This window comes from Anas platyrhynchos, chromosome 12 (assembly GCF_047663525.1).
Source record: "Anas platyrhynchos isolate ZD024472 breed Pekin duck chromosome 12, IASCAAS_PekinDuck_T2T, whole genome shotgun sequence".
NCBI classification, from domain to species: domain Eukaryota; kingdom Metazoa; phylum Chordata; class Aves; order Anseriformes; family Anatidae; genus Anas; species Anas platyrhynchos.
Window position 1 is genome coordinate 15609459 of NC_092598.1, and position 27397 is coordinate 15636855.

The window sequence follows — 27397 nt, forward strand, 5'->3', positions numbered from 1 at the left end:
TGTCTGTGGAAGAGCATATAACACAACTGCTACAAATGCTGGGAGCAAAATCTTCAATAACAACTTACTGCATATGATAACTTTCCCAATTTCCTGCATCTACACCACCTATCTCTTTACTCTGGTCTGTAGCAGCTTGTTTCTTTATTGAACATCTGCCTTGGGATCCCCTGTCATAAAAAGTAATAAACACATCAATCCAAAAGAAAGAGTATTGCACGGCCCAAAACTACTTAACCAATCAAATTGGCAGCTGGTAGCAGGAAACTAAAGGGATAAAACTCAGAGGTGCTTTTTATACCGAGTATTTCTAATGATATTACACACCTGCTGCCATTTTGCACACCTAACTGCCAGAGTGCTTCTAATAAGTTAATTATAGTTTCTAGCACCAATTACGGATTGCAACCTTTGTGGAAATACCAAGCAATGGGATTAATTTGTAAATCTGCTATCTCACAGATATTTGACAGCTATTGCTTTGATTCTCCTTCCTACAAAATACAGATGGATTGTCTGGGGAAAAAGCATTCTTTAACTAAATAATAATAAAAAAGCTCAATAGAAATGCCTTGTAGCTTATTATCTACAGACCCCACAACTTGTAACTGTGACTGTAATTATAGTTGTTCTCGTTTCCCCTGCAGGCTTTGCTAAACAAACAAATGAAAGAGATACCCAAAAGGAAAAACAAAAGCAATTTATGCTCTCCAGTTATCATAATATAAATATCCATAGATTACTTGCATAGAGAGCAGATCAGATCTAATCTTTTACTGGAGTTGCTTGTAAATTAGAAATTACATTTACTTCAGGTGTATGTTGTTTGCCCAGTTCATATCCAGCTGTAAATTAGAGCAGTTTTGCCTTTTGGGAGAAAAACCTCACTTTTGAAATGTGTCTTATTGACTCTGTATAAATTACTAGCAGCTGATCCATGAAGTAGATTCGAAGGCAAAACTGCCTATAGGCAACTTTCTTTATTGATTGTAGATTGATATTCATTTGATTTTAAAGAAAAGCAAACGAAAATAAAGCTGCAATGTAATTGCTAACTCTTTGTATGAGTAACAGAAACATTATCTCTCATAATACTGCGATTTGACAAGCAATTTGTTCCTCATCCTACGACTCAGATTAGTATGTCTGGGCCAACTTTCCTTTCATTGTTCCCCTTCTGGGAGTACAGAAAGGTGACCTGGGGAGGGATCCTGTGGCCAGCCAGGCTTCCTAACAGCCCCACGGCCAGGGAGAGAACCAGCATTGCTTCTGGATGATGCTAGTTCATGTCTGTATCAATGTGTAGGCTGCCACATGTGTCCCTTAGCAAGAAAAAGACCACCATTTTGGACTAAGAATTCTGAACATTTTTTTTAATATGATTTTTTTTTTTTTTAAAGCTTTATTAACCTAACAGACACAGGTAGTTTTCTAAGCCATATGAGCCATGAATTCTTATTTGCTGTGAAGCTGTCTTGTTATTTAATGCCTCTGTAGGACTTGATTTCTGCTAGGACTGAGTTATCAAAACAGCCTTTTCCTTTCTAGTACTAATAATGCCTCTTTTCTAGCTTCACAAAACTTGCAGAAACATACCTCCTGCTTCAGTTAAATTTAGTTTAAATAGGTCTTTGGGTGATCAGAACTAAGAGATGTATGTGTGAGCATACAGAGCAATTGCAGACATCCCAAATCCTTAGGAAACCCGGTTAAATGATTTATTCTTCAGAAATAACGTCTGCTCAAACAGTTAGAAAACTGAGATGCAAAGATCCATCAGGTCAGCTTTGCTGACTTGGGGCTGAAATGCTCAACACATACCCCAGTTCTACCCAAAACGCTGCACTGACTGTTACAAGCATACATCAGTGAAGAACATGTGTCCATTCTACAGAATTCTTTGGAACCTGGAAAAACATTAGCTTTTATACAGCCAAAGCACTTTAAATAATAATAAGCTTGATTTATAAGTGTAAAATAGAGAGACTTTTCCCAGGGCTACCAGAAATAAGTTGTTTCATGAACAGCAGAACTAATGAAGCCTGATTTCCCATGGATTGGATTTTTTTGTCACCAAAATCCCTGCCAAAATCCCCTCACCACAAGAGTGCAGCTCTCTCCATGTTCAATATTTCCCCTGTGCAGGAGACTGACCACGCTGTGACTGACTGACCAGATGGCTGCTGCAACAGGACAGCGATGGTCAAGTTCTGCCTTCTCCTTGGAGGAGACGCTTCTGTACAACTCTTCTCCATTGCTACTTTCCAAACTTCACCAAAATTTCTGAGCTTTCCTCTCCAGCTCTTGAATTTCTCTTTCATGTTTGATTAAAGTTGGCCATAAATTCAAAACTCTTTAGAACAACTCAGAGGTGGACAAATGATGAAAATGCGTCCTCAGAGGCTTCTCCCCATTGAGGAGACAGGTAAAACACCTTGTGACAGAGCCTGCCTTCCCAAGCCAAGCTCTGTCCACAAGGTACCAAGGCCTGGTTCCTACAGATGGAACAGTCATGCTGAGAAACTTCCACATTTGAATTGGATTCCTCTATTAATCACAGAAAGTAAATCTCAGCTTATTCTACCAAAAGCATGGCCTACTGCAAAACACCATGGTAAATTCAAAGTGTGGAGGAGCATTCCCACCTACCTTTCTGCCTTCAAGACTGCTTGGTTCTTCCAGCCTCTTTTGAGCTCCCTCCTGTCCCTTTTCTAGCGCTCTCCATTGCCACAGACTCAAGGCTTCCTCCTGAGCAGCTGGAAAGTAAATGTAGCTTGTGCATATTTGCTTCCATTCCCTGTTTGTTCCCTCATTTCCCATGTCATCTCGGACTTACTACAGCTCTGTCCTTAGAGGGAAGTGGCATCTCGTACATCAGTTAATTGCAAATTTTCCCTGCCAAGGAAGCCATTCCTGGCTATTTTAAACTATTATTCTCAGGTAAACTGAGGACACAAGGAGCCCACTAAAGCAGAAGACTACTATTCCCATTAAAAACACCCCAAATACCCTTTTACTGCAGATAGCATTGAGTTAGATCTTTTGTGGACTATCTATAGAGGGAACTACTAAAGGATGCTCACCAGTGCACTGCATTTGTAGAGCGCTTAATATGATGAACTACTCCTTCCTAGTTGGTGCATCTTGCTTTTCCTGTAATACAAATACTCAACTTTTAGAGGAGAAACTGCTATCGCTGCAAAAGATCATACACTGACCGCTGGGGCACAGCCTGTGAGACAGGGCTACTTTTGCTTTCACTGCTGATTAGCCCACTTTTATCCTAGATTTTCAACTTCCACCTTTAAAAAAATTATCTCCCATACCTTAGCCCAAATGCTTTTAATACCGCTGCGCAACACAGACACCATTTGGAAATGGTGAATACACATTTGGAAAACATGTCAGGTACTTTATATCTAATTACTAGTGAACTTCAGCAGGCAGATAACTGATAATTACACACAGCGGCTTCAGTTATTCGGGGCAGGTAACTGGGATGTATGTGGTTGCCTGAATGTTTGAGGGGATTTCTTCTCTCATTACATTCTCTCTAAAACTGCTGGCAAGGCCGCTTGCTTGAAGAGAGTGGAAGTGCAGGGTAGCTCTCCATTTCAGAGCACATTATTCAGTGATGGGCAGGCAAAATTACTTCACTGGGTGTTTATCTGCCCTCCTAATGGAGGTAAGGTCTAAAAACCTTTCCCTGTATGTCTCTCCTGTGCTTAAATACACGGCTTCCCTGAGATGCTGAATTTGTCTGCTTTTTATTGTTGGGCGTGCCACCAAGATTTATGTTGCTCTGTGTGACCATAGCAATCATCCATCACTAGTAGTTACAAGAAGATCTTTCTCCTTGTTTTTAAGTCCTTTGAATTAGATTTCATTTTGAAGGTAATGTACCACTGATGGTCAAGTGCTTGTGAATGCAGAGAAGGCAAACATCCTTCAAAAACAGGTGAGGGAAAGTCGAGGGATTTAGATGACTAAAAATGGACTTTCCTCAGCCAAATTTAGCTACCTGAAGATCAGACAAGCAAGTTATCTTAGCTCTCTAGAGTCAACAGGAAGGGATAGGCTTCTTCAGAGACAGCTCATCCTCTCCTGAAATAAATATCAAAACCAGGTGGAATGACTAATCCCCTGGAGCTGCTTCTTGCTTTTAATCGGTCATGGAAACCATCTTAGAAGATGAACCTAATTCTCAGAACATCTTAACTTAGTTAAGATGTATTGACAGTTTTCCCAGTGGTTCTAAAATGATGACAACCTTGTATATAAAAAGGAAACAGATAAAAAAAGCATCCAAGGTGAATTCATACATACCTGAACACAATTGCGGTATTTTAAAAATAAATATCATATTGTTCTACTGAAGTTGGAAATTACATTAGGAGTGAATACAACAATTTTGTCTCTCAATGAGGGAGACATAGTGCAGGCTCTCTCCTTTCCTCATCTGCAAAATTTCCTGTACAGCGTATACCCCCAGGTGAGAAGACAGCTGTTCATTTCTATTCAGAATAAGAAACACAAAAGTTTATTTGAGCCATGCCAAATCCTTCCAATGAGGGGTCCACTTGCATATACACTGCATCTTAACCCCTGATCCCACCCTATTGCCCATCAGTTATATTTATTTTTGTTCAACTGCCATGATAAAGCTACACACACATCCAGTACAACCACCTCTAAGTGCTATTCAGTAGGCAGGCCTGCAGCAATGAAGACTGTGGTTCTGTTTGTGATAGGAGTTTTTTAATAGGGATCTCTATATTTGCCACCTAGTGTTTGAATTTGCAGGGTTTGCTTCAATTCCAGGCAGAAAAATCTAAATATTTGCTTCTTCCATGAAAGCCAAAACAACGTTCTTACAGAATCACTCATTTCCAGGACTCAAGCCTTCAGGTAAAGTACCAAATATTGCATGCCTTTCGATGGACAGCAGGACACTGATTTGACCACAGTGTTACCACACCTTCTGATACTTTCCTTGTTCTTGGATCCAGAAAATCCGCACAGAAATGCCTCAGTCTGGACTTCACGTCACTGACCTAACACAGCCTCGGTCCCGGCCGGGACAGCGAGTGCAGCTCAAATGCTGCTGCCACGCGTTTGCAGGAGCAGAAGGCATTCAATCCACAATACCTTGGCCACTTCTTAGGCAACAGAAACGAAAGAGTCTCAAGAGTTGCTGCTTTTTTTTTTTTTTTTCTTTTAAAAGAATTGCTTGGCCCCCTCCAGTTACTCCAGAATATTCCCATTGCTTGCTGTCAGCTGGGCAAGAGCATCGGATTGCTCAGAGGCAGGCAGAGCAGGATGTGCTTGCACGCAGGGTCTTCGTAGGATCAGATTTTCACTGGGTTTACTAATTGCTGACCACGCTCTGAAGAAGACTACTTACACCAGCATGCAAACACTGCTCTGGCAGCGTGGCAGAACTCCCCATTGACTTTGGCAGTGGCATGCCCACAGCACGTATGCAGTTTACTTTTGATAGTTAGATTAGTTAGATCTGTTTTTTTTTTTTTTTTTTTTTAACTGTAAAATCATTACCCTCTACGACCCTCTGTGTATTTATTTTTAAACCAAACGGTTCAGGTGTGTTACTGTTTCATCAGCTGTTCTTAGTGCCCCGTTTCCAGGAAGCCCCACTGCAGAAGGCACCGGGTATTGCAGCAGGACCTGATGCAGCCCGTGTGCCAACAGGAGCCCTCTGCGTGGCTCTTGACACCCATCTGATTGGGAAGGAGTTAAAATCCTAATTTTTCTCCTGTCTGGCACTTCAAAGATAAACCCTTTTATAGCAGCCCGGTTCAAAGGCTGGGCTTGCAACCAACGCTGCTCAGCAGAGCATTTGGTTTTCTCCTTACATCATATTTTAGTGAATGCTGTGTTTTATAAGATAAAATGATAAATGGCCTGACTTAAATGACCGGAGGGTATCTACTTTCCTGCTAGTCTATTTAAAAGGTTTCTGTGAACGTTTTACACACCTTACTGTGTGACTGTGGCTGTCTAATAGCAAAGGAAACAATAGCCTCTGATGTCCACAAAGGCAGGGCATACCACACAGGTGCCATGTTTTACAACACCACTATATCTTGTCATTCAGAAGTGCTCCCTGAACAAATTGCCTGTCATATTTAAAGATAAAATCTGACAGTGCCAGAGCTGACAAGTAGTCCTCAACCCTGACATACAACACGGAGCTGAATTTTGCTAGATTTGCTGTAGATGGATTTGTCTTTAGAGATTCACAGCAAAGCCAACTGCTGGCAGAGCAGCAAAAATTATTTCAAAACATTGCTACTAAGTGTCAGGCTTTATTAAATGGCTGCTTTAAAAAAAAGGAAAGAAAGGCTCGGTGTGAGCTTTAGAGAAGAAATGTACAGAAATGTTTTTACATATTTTACTTCTCCCTAAAATAATGATGTACGGTGTTTCTAAATAATAGAAAATACGGCACTGCATTTCAGGAAATGTATTTTCATTACCCCTTAGCACTGTGTTTACACTACAGGAGCCTGTATTCTTTTATCTTTTGCCCTGTGAGGCTCTGAGAGGGATGCACGGTAAATATGAATTAAGGAGGAATGACGCAGCCCTTTCAGTAATTACAGACACGCTGCTCCAGCGGTTGTCGGTGCAGGTTTGGAGGGCTCGCCTTGGATAAGCAAACACCATTACCCAGCGCTACTCACCGCAGGCAGTGCTGAGGGGAACCGAGGGGTTTCGTTGTATGACTGCTACACACAAGTGGCAGGAGTGGTGGCAGGTTGGCCGAAGTGGGGCAGGTACTCGAGAGGTTCGTTAAAATCCTTATCACCAGCTTATCACTGGTTTTACATCAGCCCCCTTGGGGTTCGTGGTTTTGAGGGTGTAAAGAGCCACAGTCATCTGCTGGTGCAGCTCTTTGTAACCATTTGATGCCTACGTTAGACCACTGTTCATTTAACTCCTTCCTTGGCAAACTTTTGCATGTAAAATCGGAGAGATTTCTCTCTTCCTGCTCTTTAGCCACCAATAATAAGTGATGTGCTTTTTCTCAAAGAGAAAAAAAAGGCCATCATCTGCAGTTCAGCGTGCCACGTTGCATCAACCCTTTCCACTACGACAGCCCTGGTGCCCAAATGTCTTTTCATACCTACTCCCAGCCGAGGCAGCAGGAAGGTGCTGGCACCAGCGCTGCCTCCCGCAGCCTCCACTTCCTGCAGCCTCCGTCTGAGCACTCAGCGAAGGGGAAAACAGGAGAGGACACGGACATAGCTGCAGTCAGTAGGTATTACAGAGTGTTTTGGGACGGGCCGAGCTGCAGGGCCTGGGATGGAAGGGAGAGGTGAGTCTGATCAGCAACCGCACAAGGCAGCTGTCGCTGCAGGCAGCAGCAAGCCGAAGCTGCTGGTGTTGGAGCTCACCCTTCCCACTGCAACCACCTCTGCAGAGCCTCTCGGCTCAGACTTCTGCCGTGGGACATGCTAAGCCTCAGCAAAAGGCTGCTCGGGTGCATTCCAGTTGTGCTCCTAACTTTATTTTGGCAGCCCCTTCCAAGCCCCTCTGTTACTGTAGAGTTTGGCTGCCTCGCTGAACCTTCACCCCAGGGGTGGCTCCTGTGTTTTGCACCTGCTGGCTGAAACCATCTGTTGCCATCACCAGCTGCACTCAGCACAAGCAGAAAATAACTCAGGCTTTACCAAGGTGACCCACACAGGGCTGCCCCTCGCTGTCTTCAACAGCAAAGCCACCTGTGTGAGCTGCATTTGCTCTCTCAAAACTTCTCCACAGCATGGCCCTCTCTATCAGTCACTACACTAGAAAGGCTCCCCGAGTACCCTGTCATCCTGTGTTTCCTATAAAGCTTGACTTTGCCTTAGGAATAGTGTTAGTAAAAGCTGTAATTGTCATTCTCCTGGGCTGCATCAAATCTTATTTAAGGATGGATCTTCTCTCAATTTCTCTTAGAGGCACTTTACCCGAGAGAGAACCAATCCATTATTGGAGGAAGATGTTCTGACCCCATTAGCTGGGCAGACGTGTGTTTGAACTACAGACCTCTGAGCATCCTCAATCCGAGATGAGCTAGAGCAGGCTACTGCATCGAGAAGGGTGCCTCCTCCAAGACCCCTCTGCATGCTGCGCTGTACCATTTGGGCAGGTGCCAAATGCACACTGCAACAGGAGGCTGAGAGATCATTATGCCCAAAAGGTGATTAAAACAGTGTGTGTAAGGGTATGTAGAGAAATAATAAAAAAAAAAAGCCTGGGAAGCGTTACTTTGGACATCCACTTTGTTCAAAATTCAGCATTGAAAAGAAATTCTGTATGATCTGTAATTCTCTGCAATTCTCATATTAGCATGTACTAAAAAATCTGTGTGTAATATGGATTTTTTTAAAAAAGATTGCTCTGTTCCCAGCCTGCTTCATGTGTTAGATCGTGGACTTCCGAGAGTACTGGGAGCTGCACAGTACAAGAGTTTGTAACCTTTAAAAGTGGGAATGTTATAACTTGGTCTTAGTTAGCAAATTGTGGCCCTGACTCTAATGAAAGTGCTGCTGCCCAACAAGCTTTGCACTGCATTGATTTTTCTTCTATCAGTTGGGAGTTCTGGTAAAAAAACAATGGATCTAATAATATCAGCAAAGCAGAGACAGTAAGAAACAGCGAGCTCTTCAAAATAAATAGGTCAAGCCACAATCAATTTCCAGATTTGAAATTATGTTTTTAAAATGTCTGTTTAATACAAGACCTTGTTCTATGTCTATCAACTCAAAGCTTGTAAGGTTTAAAGTTCCTCAACGGCTGCTTTATCAGGTAGCCCAGAGTTAGGCCCCAGAGGTTAAGCAATAAAAGAGAAACAAAAATAACTTAACAGTCTCTGCAGCTAGTTGAACCCAGCAACAGCTCCTTAAACAGCTTTTACATTCCTAGGGTTTGAAATGCCATAAAGCCACAAGATACACTGAAAAGCTATGAATTTGCTAAGTAGGATTTCACTTCCTCTTGTTATTAGAGGTCATTAAATTTATTAGATGTTAGTAAAATCCTTGTAAACAGAAAATATGAAGGCTTATAAAACAGTGCTCTGTATTTGAACCCAAATAATTAAGATGCAACTAGGAATAGGATAATAACAGAAGCCTGATTTATGAAGTGCCATTAGTTCTGAAGTGTTAGCGATACTTATGCAACAAATTTCACACATACCTGTTGAAATAAAATATAATTGTACAGAATAGAATTATTTATGGAGAATATCATATAGATCAGGTCAAAACTTGCACGTATGGTATCTAGTAGGAAAGGGCTCAGTTACAAACTCTGAAGTCATACTCTTCACTCACTGGAAAAGCAAGTATCCGGAGTGACACAAACATTATTATTATTATTATTATTATTATTATTATTATTATCATTATCATTATCATTATTTTATTTTGAGATGATGGTTCTTTAATTTGAATGATCTTGGAATAGAAATGCATGCCAACATTGTAAAAAGCTGTTAGTAGAAACTATTTCAAGTTATGACTGTGTAACTGCAAAATAAAGACCCTGTGACTGATAAATGATTTGCAGACCTGCAATGTCAGCAATATAACTTTAAACATTTTAGTTCAGAAATTAAGTTTTTCCACTGGAGGGATGGGAGAATATCTTTTAGCACAGTGTACACATTCTGTGTGACTTACATGCAGTGTTCTACCTGTATGTAGTCTTCGTGATGGAAGGACAATTTCAAGTCCCACTCCCCAGAGAGGATTTAGGCTTTTACGACAGATTTGCTACAGAAATAATAGGATTAGGGTAAAATTCAAAACTCAACAAGCAATGCTCAATCAGGTGGTATTAAAAGGTGCTGTGCAGGGGGGCCTCCTTGGGGTGCTGCACCCTCCTTCCCACTGAATCAACAAAAACCACGATGCATCTCAAGAATTTGGAATTAAACTTTTCTATCTTCTTGGCTCTCAATATTCTCAGGTGCTTTTTGCCTTTAGGGTCTGGCTTGCATGAGGGGCTTTGCAAGCAACTGCTTTTTAAAGGCAGGTTTTCAGTTTTACTTTTTAGAGGACAGCTTCTTCCTGTGGCACAGAAGATTGGCTGGTGCAGGAAATTCCCATTTGTTTCAGCCCTGTTCCAGCAAAAGTATCTGGCCTCCCTAGCTGCTAGTGCAAGAGGAGGCATCCTGATTAGTCTCTGCTTCATTTAAGACAAGCTGTTCTCTACTGCAGAGACTGAAAGAGTACCTTACTTTTGAGTGAAGAGCGGTGAAGTCTCCTTGTGCTTGTATATCCCCAGAAAAGGCTCCCTGATGGTGTTTTACCCATTTTTATAAAAAGATAAAGACTGGGAAAATCTAAGGAACCTTTGGCTCTAAGGGAACCAGAAAAAAAAAGGATCAGCTTAAGGAAATCTGGATACAAGGGAAGCTCATCTTAGTCTTGCTAGAGTAACGTAATCTGTATTACAGTGAATTGTAAGACATATTTAAGAATAATACTGTTTTCCCAAGTTGTCCTTTCATCCAGTTGCCCACACACTTACTTTTGGTTAAACTTTTCTGAAGCCAAGGAAAGAATGTACTAGGCTAAGAAATCAATTTTCTTAGCTCCTGGATGCCTTGCTGACTCTAAGCTGGTGAATTTGTGAAAAATGTTCTCTGTCAACTCTTTTTGGCTAGAAGACTCCATTCCATCCTGGCAGGAATAATAACCTGGCCTCTGTTATTCACGCTTTCATCACCTCCTGGCTGGAATCTAGTAATGCAGAGTAACTGGGCACACAGCCTTTGGAGTTAAGGACATTCCTAATACAGAACACTGCAGTGCATCAAAGCGTCATGGGCATGTGCACATCAGATCAGTCTGCTGTGGCATTCTTCAGCACACCAAATGAAACTTGCAGGATTGATCCTTGTCTTACCCTGTAACCTGAATCCAGGGTAGCTTTGACTTCGGGCTATCTACAGCCATGAGAGAGAGAACTGGTGGTAACTCTGTTCCTTTGAGACAGCAAAACCCACCACAAAGTCTAGAAACAACAGCCATCACAAACCTCATCGCATTTTTTGTGTGTGTATGCAAGACATTTCTTCAATATTGCTTTATTTAACAACTGCATGTGTTTTTCATTGCACCTTCTACTGCAATAAACACAGGAAATGCCGTTTATGCACTCAAACAGGTTGATGCAGTGCTGGTAGGCACTGGGTTATTAGCACTCACATCATGTAAGAGTGTGGGTTGGATATGGGAAGTGTGAGGTTGCATAGCCAGAAGAATACTTCTAAATTCAGTAGCAGAACCATATATTTGTATTGAGGGAAGCCCTAGTACAAGAAGTGTGTGTGTGGAGAGTTAGTTATGTCCATTTATAGTGTGAGTCTTACCAGAGAAAAGGAAATTAATCTGCCTTCCATACTAGAAGACCTGCAATACAATCAGAATTTAATTCTAAGAATTTCAGTAATAATAGTAAGCTCCCCATTACCTCCTGTTTATTTCTAATCAACAAACTGTTCGCATAAGCAGATGAGGATAACTATGGCACTTGGCTTGGGTTTGCAGTACAGTTCAGTCAGAGAGAGATGCCCCACTGAAGGGCAGGTTCAGCGTACCTTTGAGTTTGCTGCTCTGAAGAAGCTTACCTCTCACTAATCAGCATATAGGAAGCTTACAAAAATTAATTTGCTCATGTAGGCACCTGAATGGCGTGAAAAGTATGCTCCTCTTAGTCCTTCTTCCATTTACTGCAACAATGAAGTATTGATGATAAGAGCTAACACCTTCTGGAGGAAAAATGATAGACAAAGACATTCTTTAAGTGATTTATTTTATAAATGTGGGTAAATTAGAAAATATATTACACAAAATCAAATATACATCTCACATTTTTTATACAAATAGTCTTTAATAAAAATTACATGTAGCAATAGCAAATAAGCAATGAGCAAAAATGTCATAATAAATAGGTTGGAAAATAAATGTACTTGAGAAAAAGCTACCTGATACAGTTTTTATGTTTTCTCACTTTAAAGCCATGACAGCCTAACAAAAAACACAACTTCTTAATAGCATTACTATTAATAATGAATTAAATGGGGAAGAAAGGGCATTGGTGGACAGAAGGGAAAAAAAACGGCAATGAAAGAACCATGGAATGCTTTGATAATGTTTAGGTAATAAATTATTAGGATGTTCATCAAAATAACTAGAAAAGTAGTGCTCTCAGTAAAGTACTACCAGACTACGAAATAGGTACCAGACAAAAAGTGCTAACAGGTGCATAACAAGCACTCCAGCATGTTCCAGCAATGCATCTTCACCTTGATAAATAGCACCCAAATACCCACAGGGGATTTTCTTCAGTTTCCTGGTACAGCAGTTACACCACCCTGGGGGGCTGTCCAGTGAACATATTTAAAACAGACCCAGAAGAATGTGGATTGTACTGTAATATTCTCTGCATATTCTCCATGGAAAAATTTAATAGTTCCAGTAAAATTCACCTTTTCCCACTGAGACCTCAGGGACTTGGAATGTAACTAAAAGATTCTAAAGTTTAATCAAGCATTAGGAGGCCTGAAAGATGTCTATTACAGGAGATGTATTACCACGTGTTGTACAATTAAATAATACATTAAATATTGTATGAGAAGAGCAGATTCCACTCCGCTTTCAGATATATCTTTGGAGAAAAAAAGTTCTCTGAGACCATCCTTGACCCGTAACTGGAGCTGATTAACTGGAAGTAATCAGGACACGCCAGCGATGGGGCATTACGTATGCTCTGCTCCAGTGTTAGCACGCAGAACACAGCTGCACATTTGACCTCTACCTCAGTTTCTCTTGTGTAAGGCATCCTGAGATCTTAAGATCAAAAGCCACTTTAAAATATTACTACAATTAGCTGCTAATTTTTTTGGTGAAACGTTTGAGCAAAGGACCTTGGAAAATGCCTTCCCATTCCCCATGCATTACACCTTGATGGATGTAATGAAGTAGGAAAAAAGTGAAAAAACTTGTGAGAACACAGAGGTGGTATCACTGTGTTCACTTCTTCCTCTTTTACGTAGACATTCACCTTCTGCAGCAAACCAAGCCTCTCAGGAGTGCTGATAGCAAAAAGCCCTAGTCATACAGGCTCAGTTTCAAAGTTATGCTACTACTCAGAGAGAGAAATAAATGTATACTGTATTAAAAACAATCATCATAGCCCTTTAAATGATTGGATAGTTTAGCTTTGAATGCAATTCAACCTAACAGAGGCTTTAATGGCTTTTGACAGATTGTTCCACTGATCAAGGGACGTGTATGAAAATAACTGCCTACCAAGCCCTGATTTGATTTTAAGAAAAGAAAACTGAAGGTTAATGGTAAACAGAAGTTGATTGTTCACATTTTCACTGAAATAACTCTATCTGACCTGTTCTTAGAACGAGAGAAATAAAGGATAATGGGAATCCTATACACCTGACTTTTTACTTTAGCCTCTAATCAAGGAGACTAATCAGACCAAGATGTGTTGGCATGAAAGCAAGTATTTGACGATATGGAGGGGGAGGAGAGCAACTTTTGTGTCCAAATTCAGCACTGTAAAACCAATAGGGTATTAGAGGATGTAAACTGCAGAATAGCGTGTCCTTTTCTATCATGTGAATTGAGTGCTGGCTGCAAAGCAACGAGCAGATAAAGCGTAGTTTTCATGTCATGTGTCAAGGGCTCACTCCCAAACATCAGCATTTTAATGCGATCATTTTATCAGTTATCTGTTGGCTTTCATTTGACATATTATTCAGCCAATTCTGCAGCCTTACTAAGTACAGTCTTTTTGCAAACGTATAAATTATCTTCTCTTGTTCAATGAATGCCTCAGGCTAAGGTGAATCGGAAAGATGAATGCAAATCAAGACACAAGCCCAGCGACATTAAAGGCAATGATTTCGAATTTGGACTGGAAAGGGAAAAGCACAGTGGTGCTATTCAGGATTGCCTCTGCTCTTACAGGTGGGGTGAAGTGACAGCCAGAATCAGGCAGGTTGGGGTCCTTACAAACACTGAGTGCTGGCCTCTCCTCTCAAGGCCTTCATCACCACCTAACAGCACCCACCCTCTATCCCTAGACTAGCGTAGGGCTGAGCTTTTCAGTCTGCTGTGGTCTTTGCTGGGACAAGGAACCTCTCTGTGGCCAGTGCTCTGTTTGTCCGGCCCTTCCCCACAGCAGCTCACCAGCCCCGTGGGGCAGAGCAGGAGACGAGCTGCAACAACTTGAACCTCAAGAGGGAACAGACGTTGTATGGAGGTACAAAGCCACGGAGGTGTAGTGGGACAGAGGTGGGGGCTAAGCTTGGGAACAGTGCTTCTCATGCCTGTTCCTAACAGTGGAACAAGCACTCTTCCCAGCTCTGTAACCTGGGCACAAGATGACAGTGGTCAGGCCCCAGCAAAAAGCTGGGGACCAGCTGTTGGGGGCACGAGGAGGGTTAAGGACCTACCATTAACTATGGACCAGATGGTAGCAATCAAGGGAGAGGTCAGGACCTGCACTGTACAAGTTACTGCTGGATGATTCCCACATGAGTCAAGTTAATAAAGTTGTGGTCTTGTGAAGGCACATCCCTTGCATGTCTTTTCTCTTCTCCTCCTCTCATCCCACCTTCAACATCAACCAGTTTCATCTCTGCTGCATTAGCCCAAATTCCACTGGGTGACACGGGGCTAAGGGAACTGCACTACGGTAACTGAGAAAGGAGCAATGCCTACTGGTAACACACTACAGTACTTTAATTATCTGTTGTGATAGACTTTGGTAATAATTAATGTATTTTTTTATTTTTCCCCCTGCACTAGAATCCCTGAGTCTGGCTCACAGCATTGAAAGGTCTAGAATGACATTCAAGTATGTCTTGCTAAGTAAAGCTACATCATTATCAGTGAAACTAAAAACGGCATCTGGATGACAGTAAGACAACTGATTTGGGTATTTATTATGCTGCATGTTACCCATCCTGGACAGTTTCCAGTTGGTGACTACCCATAACATTCTTATTTACACTTAAGATAATCAGGATCTGCTGTAACGTTCAGAGTATAAGCATGATTTCTTTAAAATCTAGTGTACTGGGATTAATATTTTTTATTTACTTAACCTTTTAACAACAAGAAAGAACCTAAAAGATAAAATATTTTCATATGCAGAGATAAGAATAAAGCAGTATAAAAACATTTATCATTTACATGGCATAACACAGCAGTTTTCTATCAACTACTTAAAAATGGCCTTTACCTTTCATCCCCCGCATTACATAAACAATAGAAGTTTTTCATTTTCTGCCAACATTTTCTTTCTCTGAGTGTAAAACCAACTCTCTATCTCATTTTTAAAGAAAGCCCTTGCCTTGAGCATTTCATTTGTATTGGTTCCATGTTTAGTCAGTAGCTTTAGTAAAATTGATGAATATTGTCTAAAGGCAAGTGCAGACAGGCAAACAGATCTGTATCTTCTGTAATCCATTTAGCCTGACACACACGTGTGAGTGAACTATTTTACCTTAATTCTTTCATGACTGATGAAAAGTAAATGTAAGCAAAGCCATGAACTTCACCATTTTAAAAGAATCACTGAATCTAATGTTAGAATCTAATTTATGCTCTCACCTCTTCCCTGAAACAAACTGACCTTGGTCCTTATGCATCTACAGCATCCAGACTTGGCAAACAGTTGCTATACTCAGAGCATCCATTAGAGGCTGTGTTTTTCAGCTCATCCAAAATGGTAACGGGTTATTTAGTGCTGGAATACAAATGGATTGCTGAAGTATCATTGCAAAACGAACTACATTAAAATTATTTGTATAAAATAAAGAAAACTTTGAAGTATTTGTCTGCTTATATCTCAAACACAGCAATAACTTATATTTGACCTCTCAGTTTTTCTTTAACCATGTTCTTCTCTTGGGGTACCCTTTGGAATTACTACATGCTTCAAACAGTTTCATAAACCTTACTCATGTCTTTGCCATCAACTCCTGTGGGCTTTGGAGAGATGAAACCTCCATATACTTCTATATTTCAACTGAATTCAATCAAGTTACACTGCTTCAGATGATGTGAGACTTGAATGCAACACAGAGTGTTAACTCTCTTTAACCACTTGATTATTGGTGTTTTGCCAGTGAAACTTAGGTCTTACCCATTCCAAAGGTTTTCAGTTGTCTGTCATTGCCACCCTTGGCTTAACTGCGTGCTATTTGACCACACTGAGGCTAGTACTAGTTCAGCTAATTCACTAGCTTAAATGTGCAGCGTAGGCAAGACCCAGAATCATGTATTTTTAAACATTCTATTATTGCTGCAACCCCTCTCCTAACACAAGAAAAAAAAACCAACAATAACAACAACAACAACAAAAAAAAACAGTGTTGTTTCACTACTGCTGGAAATAATTATTTGCCAATCATTTTTTAATAGCTATGCCTCCACTTCAGCTACATACTGCGGCGCTGATGTGCCTCCTCTACCCTTTTATGGCTGTCAGATTCATTTCAATACTGTGATCCCCATGGTTTCTAGCAGAGCTTAATTAAACACACAAAACAATCATAAAGCAACATAAACAAACAAACAATCCCCTCAAACCCTGTGTTAACTGTGTTACATCATTAGCTTGTTTGAATTCATCTTTCTCATTTCCAAAGCAGTATCTGTTTCTGTGAGAACTGCCTTTTTCAAAAGCAGAATTCCCACATCTTCAGCTAGTTTTTTTCTAAGTGATCTCCAAAGTAAGCAGGATTCAGTGTGGCATTAATCCAAATATATGCTATTTGCCCACTGGTAAAGCTAGCTTTAGACAGCACAGGAAAGAAAAGCTATGCCCATAACAAAGGATCTCCAAATGTCAACAAATCTGTGGCACATGAGACAACAGATAGATGTGTGGATTACAGTTATAATACAATCAAACCTAATTTAAGTAATTTATTTTTCAAAGAGTCTTTGCTTTCTATACGGTGGCTAACAGCTTTAGCAGAAGTGCAGGAATACAATGAAAGCACTCGATCCAGACCTTTATACTTTTGCTGGCATAGCTGTGTCAAAGGTGTTAAGAGGCACAACCTCTACTTGATATAATTGTCCTGGCAAAAGCTGGTAGGTGTGGACACAGCTTTATACCACTAAAACTGAATTTTTGCTGGCACAGCTTCTTTAGCTGCAGGGAGGTCTGGCATATGTTACACTGTCAAAAGCAGAGTTTTCAGCAGTACTCATCCACGCACAGGACGCTTTGCCAACAGAGTATCCTGGTATGCTCTGGGTAAGCCTGGCCCCAGCAGTGATTTTAAACAGAAGATTAACACAGGAGACGTATTCCATTTCTTGGTGGCAATGTCAAGCTCTGGGCCTGACTGTTTTTTTTTTTTTTTTTTTTTTTTAGTGGTAATACAGACTGAGTGCTGTTTTACTGTAATATAATTTTCTGCTTTTTATGATGAAGGAAAAGGCACACACCAGCTCAAATAAGAATAGCATCTTAACCAAATGAAAAATCTCTCATTCAGGACATTATCCAATACAGAATTGTTATTTTTATAGCATATTATTACAAACCAGATCACAGCAGCTTCATTTCTCATAGTCTTCTGGATTTGTTCTTATGGCTAGATCATCACAGATGTTGCCATGCCTTCTATCACATAATCTAAATCTATTTTGCCAGGGGGCCTGACCCAAAATGAAAACCCACAGCTCTTTGGACAAGGTAATGGGAAACCTGGCCTCAGAGCAGGATTCACAAAAGGCAGAAACAAAACAAAGGATAGGAAATGAATCCTGAGTTCCAGGCAACCCGGGAGATATGGCTACATGTTGGAAATCGTCCCCTCTGTGTAGGCCTCAAAGGCCCTTCTGAGAGGTACAAATGACGGATCACACCATTCTTTCTAAAGGAAGGCAGATGTAATTATGCATCTGTTAGAGCATAAACTAGGAACAGCAGACAGCAGATTCATGTTCTTAGGCCAAAAAAGTCCAAATCCACATCTTCCAATTTCCTGGAAGACAAACTGTAAGCTGTCCTGCCACAGCAGAGCTGTGCACCCTCGGACTGGACCTGTGAGCACTGTCTTTCAGAGGCCTATGCCCATGAGGGTCCAGGTAGGAAGTCCCTAGTTTGGAAAGTTTTTTAAAACCCAGCCACCAGGACAAACACTGTCACGTGTTCTTGATAAAGCCATAGAGGCATGTACAATTGTGTGCGGATGAGACTAGCAGGCAAGCCTAGGTTGCCCAAAACCCAGACAACGAGGATGCACCTTAGGTCTAATAATGGACGCGTCAGATCTTCTGCACACACAATACAACACCATTTTGTATATGAAGGGTTTAGTACTTGGGAGTGCTTCACACCTTGAGATGACAGGTGCCACGAGAGGCTGACTTACTATCAGCATCATGCTCGTGATCTCCAAAACCCATTTCTGACAAAATACAAAAAGTACCATACAATTGCCATGATGAAAAACAGCAAAATAGGCTTAGTATCTATGCCAGGATGCTCCTTCACAAGTTCCTCAGTTTTATAAAGGCTCTGACAAGGAGCCATTCCATAAAGGACTTTCTCCACCATTTCCTCTACCTCTGCCTACATTACTGGATAAAGATGTCACCACATTGTGTGCACAGCTCTATCTGGACACACCTAGCAGGCTCCCTCTGAGCTGGCCTCTCGTTAGGATGCCCAGATCACGGATTCTGCTTTGTCCCAGGTGTGAGCTATGCCTTCTGTTGCTCAAACTGCTGAGCCAGGGGCAGTTCTAGGCAGTCATGCAAGCTAAAATGTAGATGTCTGGGGAAACACAACGACCCATGGGGTATAGGATCAATGGGGATTTGAATGAAGAGGAAAGAACAGAGGCTGGTGTTCTGGACATCACATCTTAAAAGCCAACTCTTTCTGTAGCTTTGGTGTCTGGTCAGTTTTGTTGTGAGACAGTAACTAAGGTACTGTGTGGAGAGCAGTAAAATCTGCATTGACACGTAAACCAACACATAACTGAGGAATCATAAAGATGAAAAAAATTATGCTAACTAAAAACTTACTCCAAATGATGAACATTAATAGTTCTAGGCTGGAAGGTCACCTGATATTCTACCTACTGAACAAGATTTTGTAGGTGAGCTATTACTTCCTCAAGATCATATGGCAGAGGCATATTACATTCATCATTTGTCCAGAAGGGGTGGCATTCAGGTTTCTGGTCTTCTGGCAAGCTCTCTGCTGCTTCTGACTGGCACCTGAAATGAAAAGTAAGCAGAAGAACTACCTAAGTAAAGTTACATCAAGAAACCATATCAAGAAATCAAACACTCAGCAAGGATACATTTGTGCTTTAACTTACAGAGAGGAATGAAAATAAAAAAACACATCATCCGACCAAATGCGTTGTTCAGTTATAGTGAAGTTGACTTCTGTTGTAGGCTTTGTATTTTCTATAGGGATTTCTCAAAAGCCAATCACAGAGAAAACTCAGTTAGTGTACGTTTATACGGTAAATTATTTTTTCATTATCTCAGCTGTTATTTAAAGTATGTGATTAAACCATTATCAGATTTAAATGTTTGCCGGTTTCCAACATCTTACTAGATTATTGAGAAAGATTAAACTGAATTTACTGCATTAAGGTCAGGGGGGATAGATTAAACAATATTAAAGAAGCCGGACTAGCTTTGTAGATTCCGGAGATTTACAAGTGTATCAACCTGCTTAGCTCTGAAAAAGGCAATATAAAACGAGAAAATTCTATAAAGATAAATGGAAATGGAGGTTAATAACAACTTCCAATGATGAATAGGTGGGCAAAACTTCAATAAAATTAAATTAAGAGGTTAGTGTATGTTAGTCCCCTGAGAAAATGTTTAAATTACAGTGTTTTTTATTAAATGGATTATTCATCAATACTACTGAAGTCTAATTATAATATTCAACTGAACTGCAGCCTGCAGAGGAAAGTTTTCTAAGTGGCAACCATCACATCCCTTAAGATTAGGCTCTAATATAACGTGTTGCATCAAAAACAAATTGTCACACTCCAATGAGGATTTCTCCCCCTCTTTTTTCACATCCCCTTGAACAATTTGCATGTTGATGATTAATTAGTTAACGTTTGGAGTGGAACAAGACAAAGAAAAATGCTACGCGTTATAATTTCAGTATATACTGCAGGTCAATGCAGTTCGTCAAGGATACGGGAAGCAAATCCCAGAAATAAGCTTCTATCTCTTTTAAGACATTTTCAATAATGTCTATACTTTATGCTTCTATACAATAGAGTTGTTCCGATGATTTAAAAGTTCTTTCAAACATATGTGTGTGGCTTTCATCCCTGTAAAACGAACTCTAAAAGTACTGACACCTGTAACTTCCTTGCCTACACCATTGGCCTTCTGGAAGAGACTGTTTCCAAGTGAAAGATGTCTCTTGGGAATTATTAATGGCAGTGTAATACCCCTGAGAAAACATACTTCAGCTTTACACCCATGTTGGTGTGTGGTTAATTGCCGCACCAGCATCCTGGGCACTCAATCCATCGTACATTACACTGCAAGGACAGTATTAACACATAACATTCCAATATATCTTCGGCTCTCCACATCAGCCCCTGATAATAGCATCTGTTAACATGCACTAAGTACTATTATGTAGCACATCACTTCATAAATAATAAGATTAGCCGACCTCAGGGCCCTGGGAAGAGTAATGTGTTTAAATGTTCTCATTATTTATTTAAAACAAGAATTAAAGGAACAGAAGCTACTTCTGACAATCCTCTTAGCATAAATATTAAACTGTTTGCATTGATAAGCTGCACTGTACAGAATAACAGAGGATTTGTTTTGCAGGCTGCTTTATAATAGTTGTTAGAGCAAATGCAGTTTAGTGTATGAGTTCTGAGAGGTACTTAACTGATTGTGCCATCATGTTCTGGAGACATTTTCCAAATTATATAAAGGAACGGGAGAAAATTAATATGCAGGGAAAGCTGAAACTAATTACAGCATAACTCTATAAGGCTTTTAAAATCTTGCTTTATTTTCTGTCTTGGCACAAAATAATACGCTCAATTTGCTGGGTGGTATAAGATACTCCAGTCTAAGCATTTCAATCTAAGAGTGGATAAATTAACCATGTACAGATTATTGCAGATGACAAATCAAGAAGCTCAGCTGGTAAATACTGCAGGCATATTATGTGGTCTGCAAAACTCAATTTATAATAATTAACATTCTCTCTCTCACTCATTTGCTATTAACAAAAGAATTTTCATTGAGAGGAAAAACACCACCTTCACCATTTAAGGCCTCCTTCTTTTTACCCCTTTTTCCTTTATCTTTAATGTCTCTTTTTTCCCCTCACTCTCGTCCACAAACTACTTGGCCAGCTTTTCCCTCACCTTTGGGTTTTGGACATTTGTCACTGTAAATATGTCTGAAGTTACTAACGATGCTGTGAGTGGGCAGCCCATGAGCAGCTCTTCCAGCCACTACTTTCCTTTCTCTGGTTTTCTTACAGAGCCATCTTCAACAGGCCACCCCACAGCTACGCGTGTGCACTAACTCTCAGTGACCACGCGCTTGGGAAGCGTTAGCCATATATTCCAGGTGGGGGATTACAGGGATGGAAGTGTTAGCCATATATTCCAGGTGAGGGACTACAGGTTAGCAATGATAACTGAGAACAGCCAGAATTCCTGTCTTTTCCCAGATACAAAGCAATAGATGAGGGTCCATGTGGGAAACACTGCAGTCATCAAAGTACAGTGGTAGTGGGAAAGTAACAAGATTTATAATATTATTTGTTAACTAAAAACTGTTATTTGAGTTGATAATGAAGTAAAGCCTCCAAAAGCAAGTAAATTCAATGCCTGTATATTTATGTACAAAATGTGTTAAGAGTGGAAATGCCACATGCCCTGAGATGTGGAAGAAAAGACGCCAAATAAAGAGGAGTAGGGAACAACCACCATGACATATTTCTGAGCAATTTAGCTCTAGTACCTCGATAATACAAGTTTACCAACACACCAGAAAAGCATGATTTGTATGTCTAGAGGTGTGCAGAATGCACAAGACTCCTTGGCCCCTGCTTTCTTGCTAAACCAATCAAAACCTGAGCCAGTTCCAATGCAAAAAGCCCATTTTGATGGAACACCAGGCTACTGCTGCTGTGCACTTTCTCTCCCATATAATCTTCACAGGCTTTTGATTCCCTTTTTGTTCATGTTTGTCAAATGGACTTTGCTCGTTCATGTTTACCAACAGCAGAACATTAACATAAGTCATGACATGCATTGGTGTGACAAGGTCTGACTCCTTCCCTGGGAAGGTGGCTGCGTTCCCCGAGGCAGGTGTGCTCTCACTGGCACCAGGGACCTGGTTATGGTCCCCTGGGCTGCACTGACACTTTGATGATCAGGGTGTCAGCTACATTAGAGGACACTGATCACGATACTAAAATTAACCAAGCTAGCTAAAGTGTGTGTTAATTACGAGTATGCAAGCAGTCAATAAAAGGTTAATGCAAAAGTCAAAGGATAAATTTATTTCACTATTGCATCACTCTACTGACTAAATGACTAACATTATGCTTTGTTTTTAATCAATAGATTTTACAGTAATGCGTGAGCCATTGATTTGAAAAACAGACTTCTTTCTAAGGGCTAAGTTTTGCAACTATTTAGTATCAAGTATCAATATACTTAAAACACTCTTTCCTCAGAGCAGATACTTTTTCGCTCCAATGGCAGGAACAGGAATGCACACAAGCCAGAAAGAGCCTTTGGGTTCTGCTGATGCCTGTGATTAACACAAATAAGAATTATTATCTGGGATCCTGGATTCCACCGCACTGTTTGTCTGCTCCACAGAAGTGTAGTCAAATCAGATCAATAGGGGTCAATTTGTGGCTCAGACTGCAAAGGCACGTTAAGAGTGAAGAGATGATCTGCACGGTCCTGTCTCCTCGATGGTACTGATTTAGCTGCAAGGCAAAGCACGGGGAACTTCACAAGGTCCTTCACATCAAGGAACCCAGCCTGGCCACCTTTCCCATCTACGTATGGTAAGAAAGGGAGGAGGAGACACGTGCTGTCTATGTACAAAAGTACCCATCTTCCCCTACATGCTTATACCAGCATTCCTGACGTCATGTTTTATATGGGAGTTATTTCTCCCTCCAATCTTGCTGGAGTAAAGGTGTTACTGAGTTGTTATGCAGAAATTCAGAATATTTTTTAAAACAATGGCCCAGGTACAAAAAGGTCGTGGATCACCCTACTGAGACAAATGCATTCACCAATCCCACACTGACACTGGCTAAAATGATACGACATTGCTAACACGGATGCTGCTCAGAGTAAGGCAGTTTCTTTAGGCAGCATCTTCCATTTTTAAGATTCACAATGACTTTGCAAACTTGATCTGCTCACATCCTATGTCAGTGTAAGCTCATATTCTTAGTTGCTAAAGAGCATACAAGAGAAAACTGCACTCTCAGCTCCCTGACTTCTTATGCAAAGAGCAGAGAAAATATGAGATTAGATACATGAGAACAACTACCCGAATGTGTTAACCTTGATTTTTCTTTTTCTAAATAGTGCATCTCATTCACAGGTACGACAAATACACTTCTGCTGCTGAATGCATCACAATTAAATCCTGTAAGCACTTAAGTCAAAGTTGAAACTTGCAGGCATTTCAAGAAGACCAACACTAAAATCCAAATCCTTAGAAACCACTCACAACAGACATGAGCTAGTAAGGATAATAATAAAAAAAATGTTATTTTTTAAAAGAAACTGTGCAAAAATTCAACAGGCTGAATATAGTTTCTCAAAGTATAATCTCAAAATATAATTTAGCAAGACATACTTTTTTTTTTTTTTTTAACACACAACAATTGTGAAATTACTGGTGTTATAATTCGGCTAATAAAATATGCTATCACAAGATCTGACTTCCTGTAACTTCTAAGTTGCCACAGAGTAAAAACAAAAACAAAAACAAAAACAAAACTGGTTTATCAAACTGCATTGCTCAAAAAGAATGAAGAAACTCTGAAGTAAACCCTCAAATTGATGCTGTAAATACATATTCTCCTTCACCTTTGGACATGGATAGGATATTGAGATAAAGTCTGTAAAAAGGATTGAAAAAGTCACCCCTGTTATTGAAGAACCGAACTTTCATTTATCTTCATAAAAAATTAAAAGGTGTAAGGACAAATGTCACTGCTGATAAAATGGAATGGGAGGGGGGGAGAAATGTGAAAAGCAGCTGCTTTCCAGGTGGATGCCCATTACAGCATTAGCAATTTCAGAAATTACAATATGCCTTCGTATTTTTTTTCTACTCCAGGCACCTGCCTGGTCACAGAAGCTGGTGACAAGTGCAAATTTCTAACCACTAATTAAGGTTTAAGGCCATCAGGTAGCCTGTTGAGAACACTTTATATACCTAGCTCTATTTGTCAGCACGTCCGTTACATGCCAGTGGTGATGAACGGGGAATTCGGGCTGACCTCTGAGAGGGCTGACCTCTGACACCAGTCACAGGAGAGGGGCACCCCGAGCCTGCCTTGCTCCTACCTGACCCCCCCTGGAATAATACGGGGGTCAAACACTGGGGGTGATTCCGTCTGTCATATATGAAGCAACACTGCTAGAGCTTTGGGGCACCCAGTGTTGGATTCCAGAGCTCTGCTGCACCAGGCTGAGAGCAGCTGCAGAAATGTTGTGGTTTCACAGATGGATCAGGTAGCTTGCCTGGCCATTCAGGAGAACAGATACATGACTAAAAAAACACCAAAGAACAACCCTGAAAACAAACACAGCTGAAGAAATGGCAGCTCTTCCATCAGGGGCAAAATGCACACAGCCATTATGGCCCCGGTACCCTTCTTCTGCACAGATCCAGCCTGGATCAGCTGTGCCAGAGGAGACCACTGCTGTGCTCTCCCAGGAGTACTTTTATGGAGATCTGACCCAAGACACGAGATTTACATTTCAGTTGTTCCATGCTTGTCATACTGTGGCTCTGCACAACTAAAACGTTTTAAGGTTTACTGTCTTTTAAGAACAAATAAAATGACATCAATATTTGACTTTGCAAAGCAGATTTCAGAAGTACTGGTCCCAAACAGGCAGTGAAATGAAGTGGCCAGATGGAAAGAGCACTGAGCTTACTCTTTTGAACGTCTAATCCCCAGTGGATACCCAAATAGTCTGTCCCACTCACATTAGCCACTGCTGATGCTCTTTCATGTGCTGTAACTAGAGTACGACCAGCCAGATGTAATGGCTGAGAACAGGAATTGCATTTGTAGAGGGACAGAATTGACAACATGAGTTAGTTTCCAGATACGGAAAAGAGAATGCCAGATTTAGGAAGGGATGGAGGCAGTATTACTTAAATTTTGGTCCTTGGAAAAACTTAGGATCAGCTGCACAAATACTCAAGTACAAACATGATGGCACGTTACAAGGTGATCCTGCCTTCTTTCAAAAGCTGATAATGATTTGCATCACTGATGCACTTGGTCCTTAGTACAGAACCAAATTTTACAGTCAAGAGCATACAAGAGCTTTATGCCCCCAAAGTCACTAATTGCACTGCAACGAGGACTCTGCTGAAATATCCTGAGGCATCATTGGTGACCTGGTAGGACAGGCTGAAATCTGTTAGCATTACCCTTGTGCGTACTTCTGCAAAGTGAATCTACAGCAGAATCCATCTTGCAGCCTGCAGTTTTCCTGTTCCACAGAGAGGTGGGAGAGAGAGAAATGAACCTGACACTAAAGAGGCTTAAGTGACAGTGAAGTGAACTTAAAAACGCCAGTGTTTCTACTTTTACTCAAATTGTAATTTATCTAAATATGAGAAAAACACAACCTGTTCATACCCTTTGAATGTTGAAGTGTCCGCAACCAAAGCGTTGGTGGACTCCAACCACATCTCCACTGTGGGCAAATCAATAAAGAGCTTCTACCCAAAAGATGAGACTTCTGATGAGATTATCAGACACCTTCCTCAGCATGGCCACCAACTGTACCCTACCAAAGGGGAACTCCTAGGATATGGCACTGCAGGAGCAGCAGAGCCACCCAGGACAGTGCTGGCTTAGGGTGAGCGATGAAAGCTTGCCTTCCCCAGACAGAACCTTTCCTTTCCTTTGTGACTTCGGTCCCACAGACCTAGAAGCTGTCCATGAGACAACCAGAGTGCCTCCTATTCCCACCAGAGAATAGCTGTGTGGGGCAGTCTCCATTCCGTGTTTGTTTGATTTTTTAATTAAGAAACATCACTACTCTCTATAAAGTGTAGGGGGGTAGGGAAACTCCCCAGAGAAACTCTGAATAAATAACACAGCATTTGCTGAAAGATGAGGTTTAATCCATTTTAACCTATAGGTCTTCAAATTGTTCTCTTCCAGCCCCGTTTCTCAGATGCTTTTGTTTCCTATTTTTAGAATAATATGTACAGAACCAACGAACCCTGACTGCACAAGGAGCATGTTTATGCATATTGATGTACACACACCTTCATACCAATACCTGCAAATAATCCCATCAGGCCAAAAGAGACAGCATTTAGGAGGAAATTTTCAGCACCACAGACATGGATTTAGTTATAAACTTTTCATTATCAGCAACGGGATTTGGGTTATTCCCTCTGTGCTGAGAATATTTGGCTTTGACTTCAAACAACATAGAAATGTATCAGCCTCAATATAATTTATATTCTCTCAAAAGGAACCTAAAATGCTCTAAGCCTTTGCTGAGGTGTCTGATGTTCCCTCCGTTACACTGTGATCGGCTGCTTTATTTCACTTGCGATCGTGGCTTTCCTATGATTTTTTCAGACAAAGAAACCAAATGTCTGCTGTACGCTGAGTATAAACACAGCTGACTTGTTTTCCCCAAAGTATTGATTTTATGCACTTTTAAAATAACTATTTTCATTCTGTTTGCATAATCAGCTGGGGCATTGTTCCTCTACATTTGCAGAAACACAGATGGAACTGCTGATCTGCAGCCTTTGGAGAGGTTTTACACTATTCTCCAGAATCTAAGCTTCTATTAAAATAAGGTTTCTAACACTTCTGGTTGTGAAGATAGTCTGGTCAATGTAAATCGATGCATGGTTATCATGTTGAGTCCACAGCCAGCCAGCCAGACACAATAGCACCAAGGGAGCTGTGAACTTCCCCCACTTACTTTATTGGGTGTTTACTTAGGGCCAGATGCTCCCCTCTGTTGTGCAGAATGGCGTTAAGTGACTGAGAAAGAGAGAGGAAAAGGAAATGGAAATAAAAATCAACAAAGAGGAGAAAAGGAAATCTCAAC

At 40.8% G+C, this 27397-nt stretch overlaps 1 protein-coding gene across 1 annotated transcript in view; it reads right to left on the reverse strand.

Annotated features, from left to right (window-relative positions):
• Nucleotides 1-11815: 11815 nt before the first annotated feature.
• FTO (FTO alpha-ketoglutarate dependent dioxygenase) overlaps nucleotides 11816-27397 on the reverse strand; it is a 243140-nt gene continuing 227558 nt past the window's right edge. Inside the window, exon 9 of the mRNA XM_027467172.3 lies at nucleotides 11816-19292. Coding sequence (XP_027322973.1) covers nucleotides 19151-19292 — 142 coding nt within the window. The 3' untranslated portion in view covers nucleotides 11816-19150. The remainder of the gene's footprint in view (nucleotides 19293-27397) is intronic.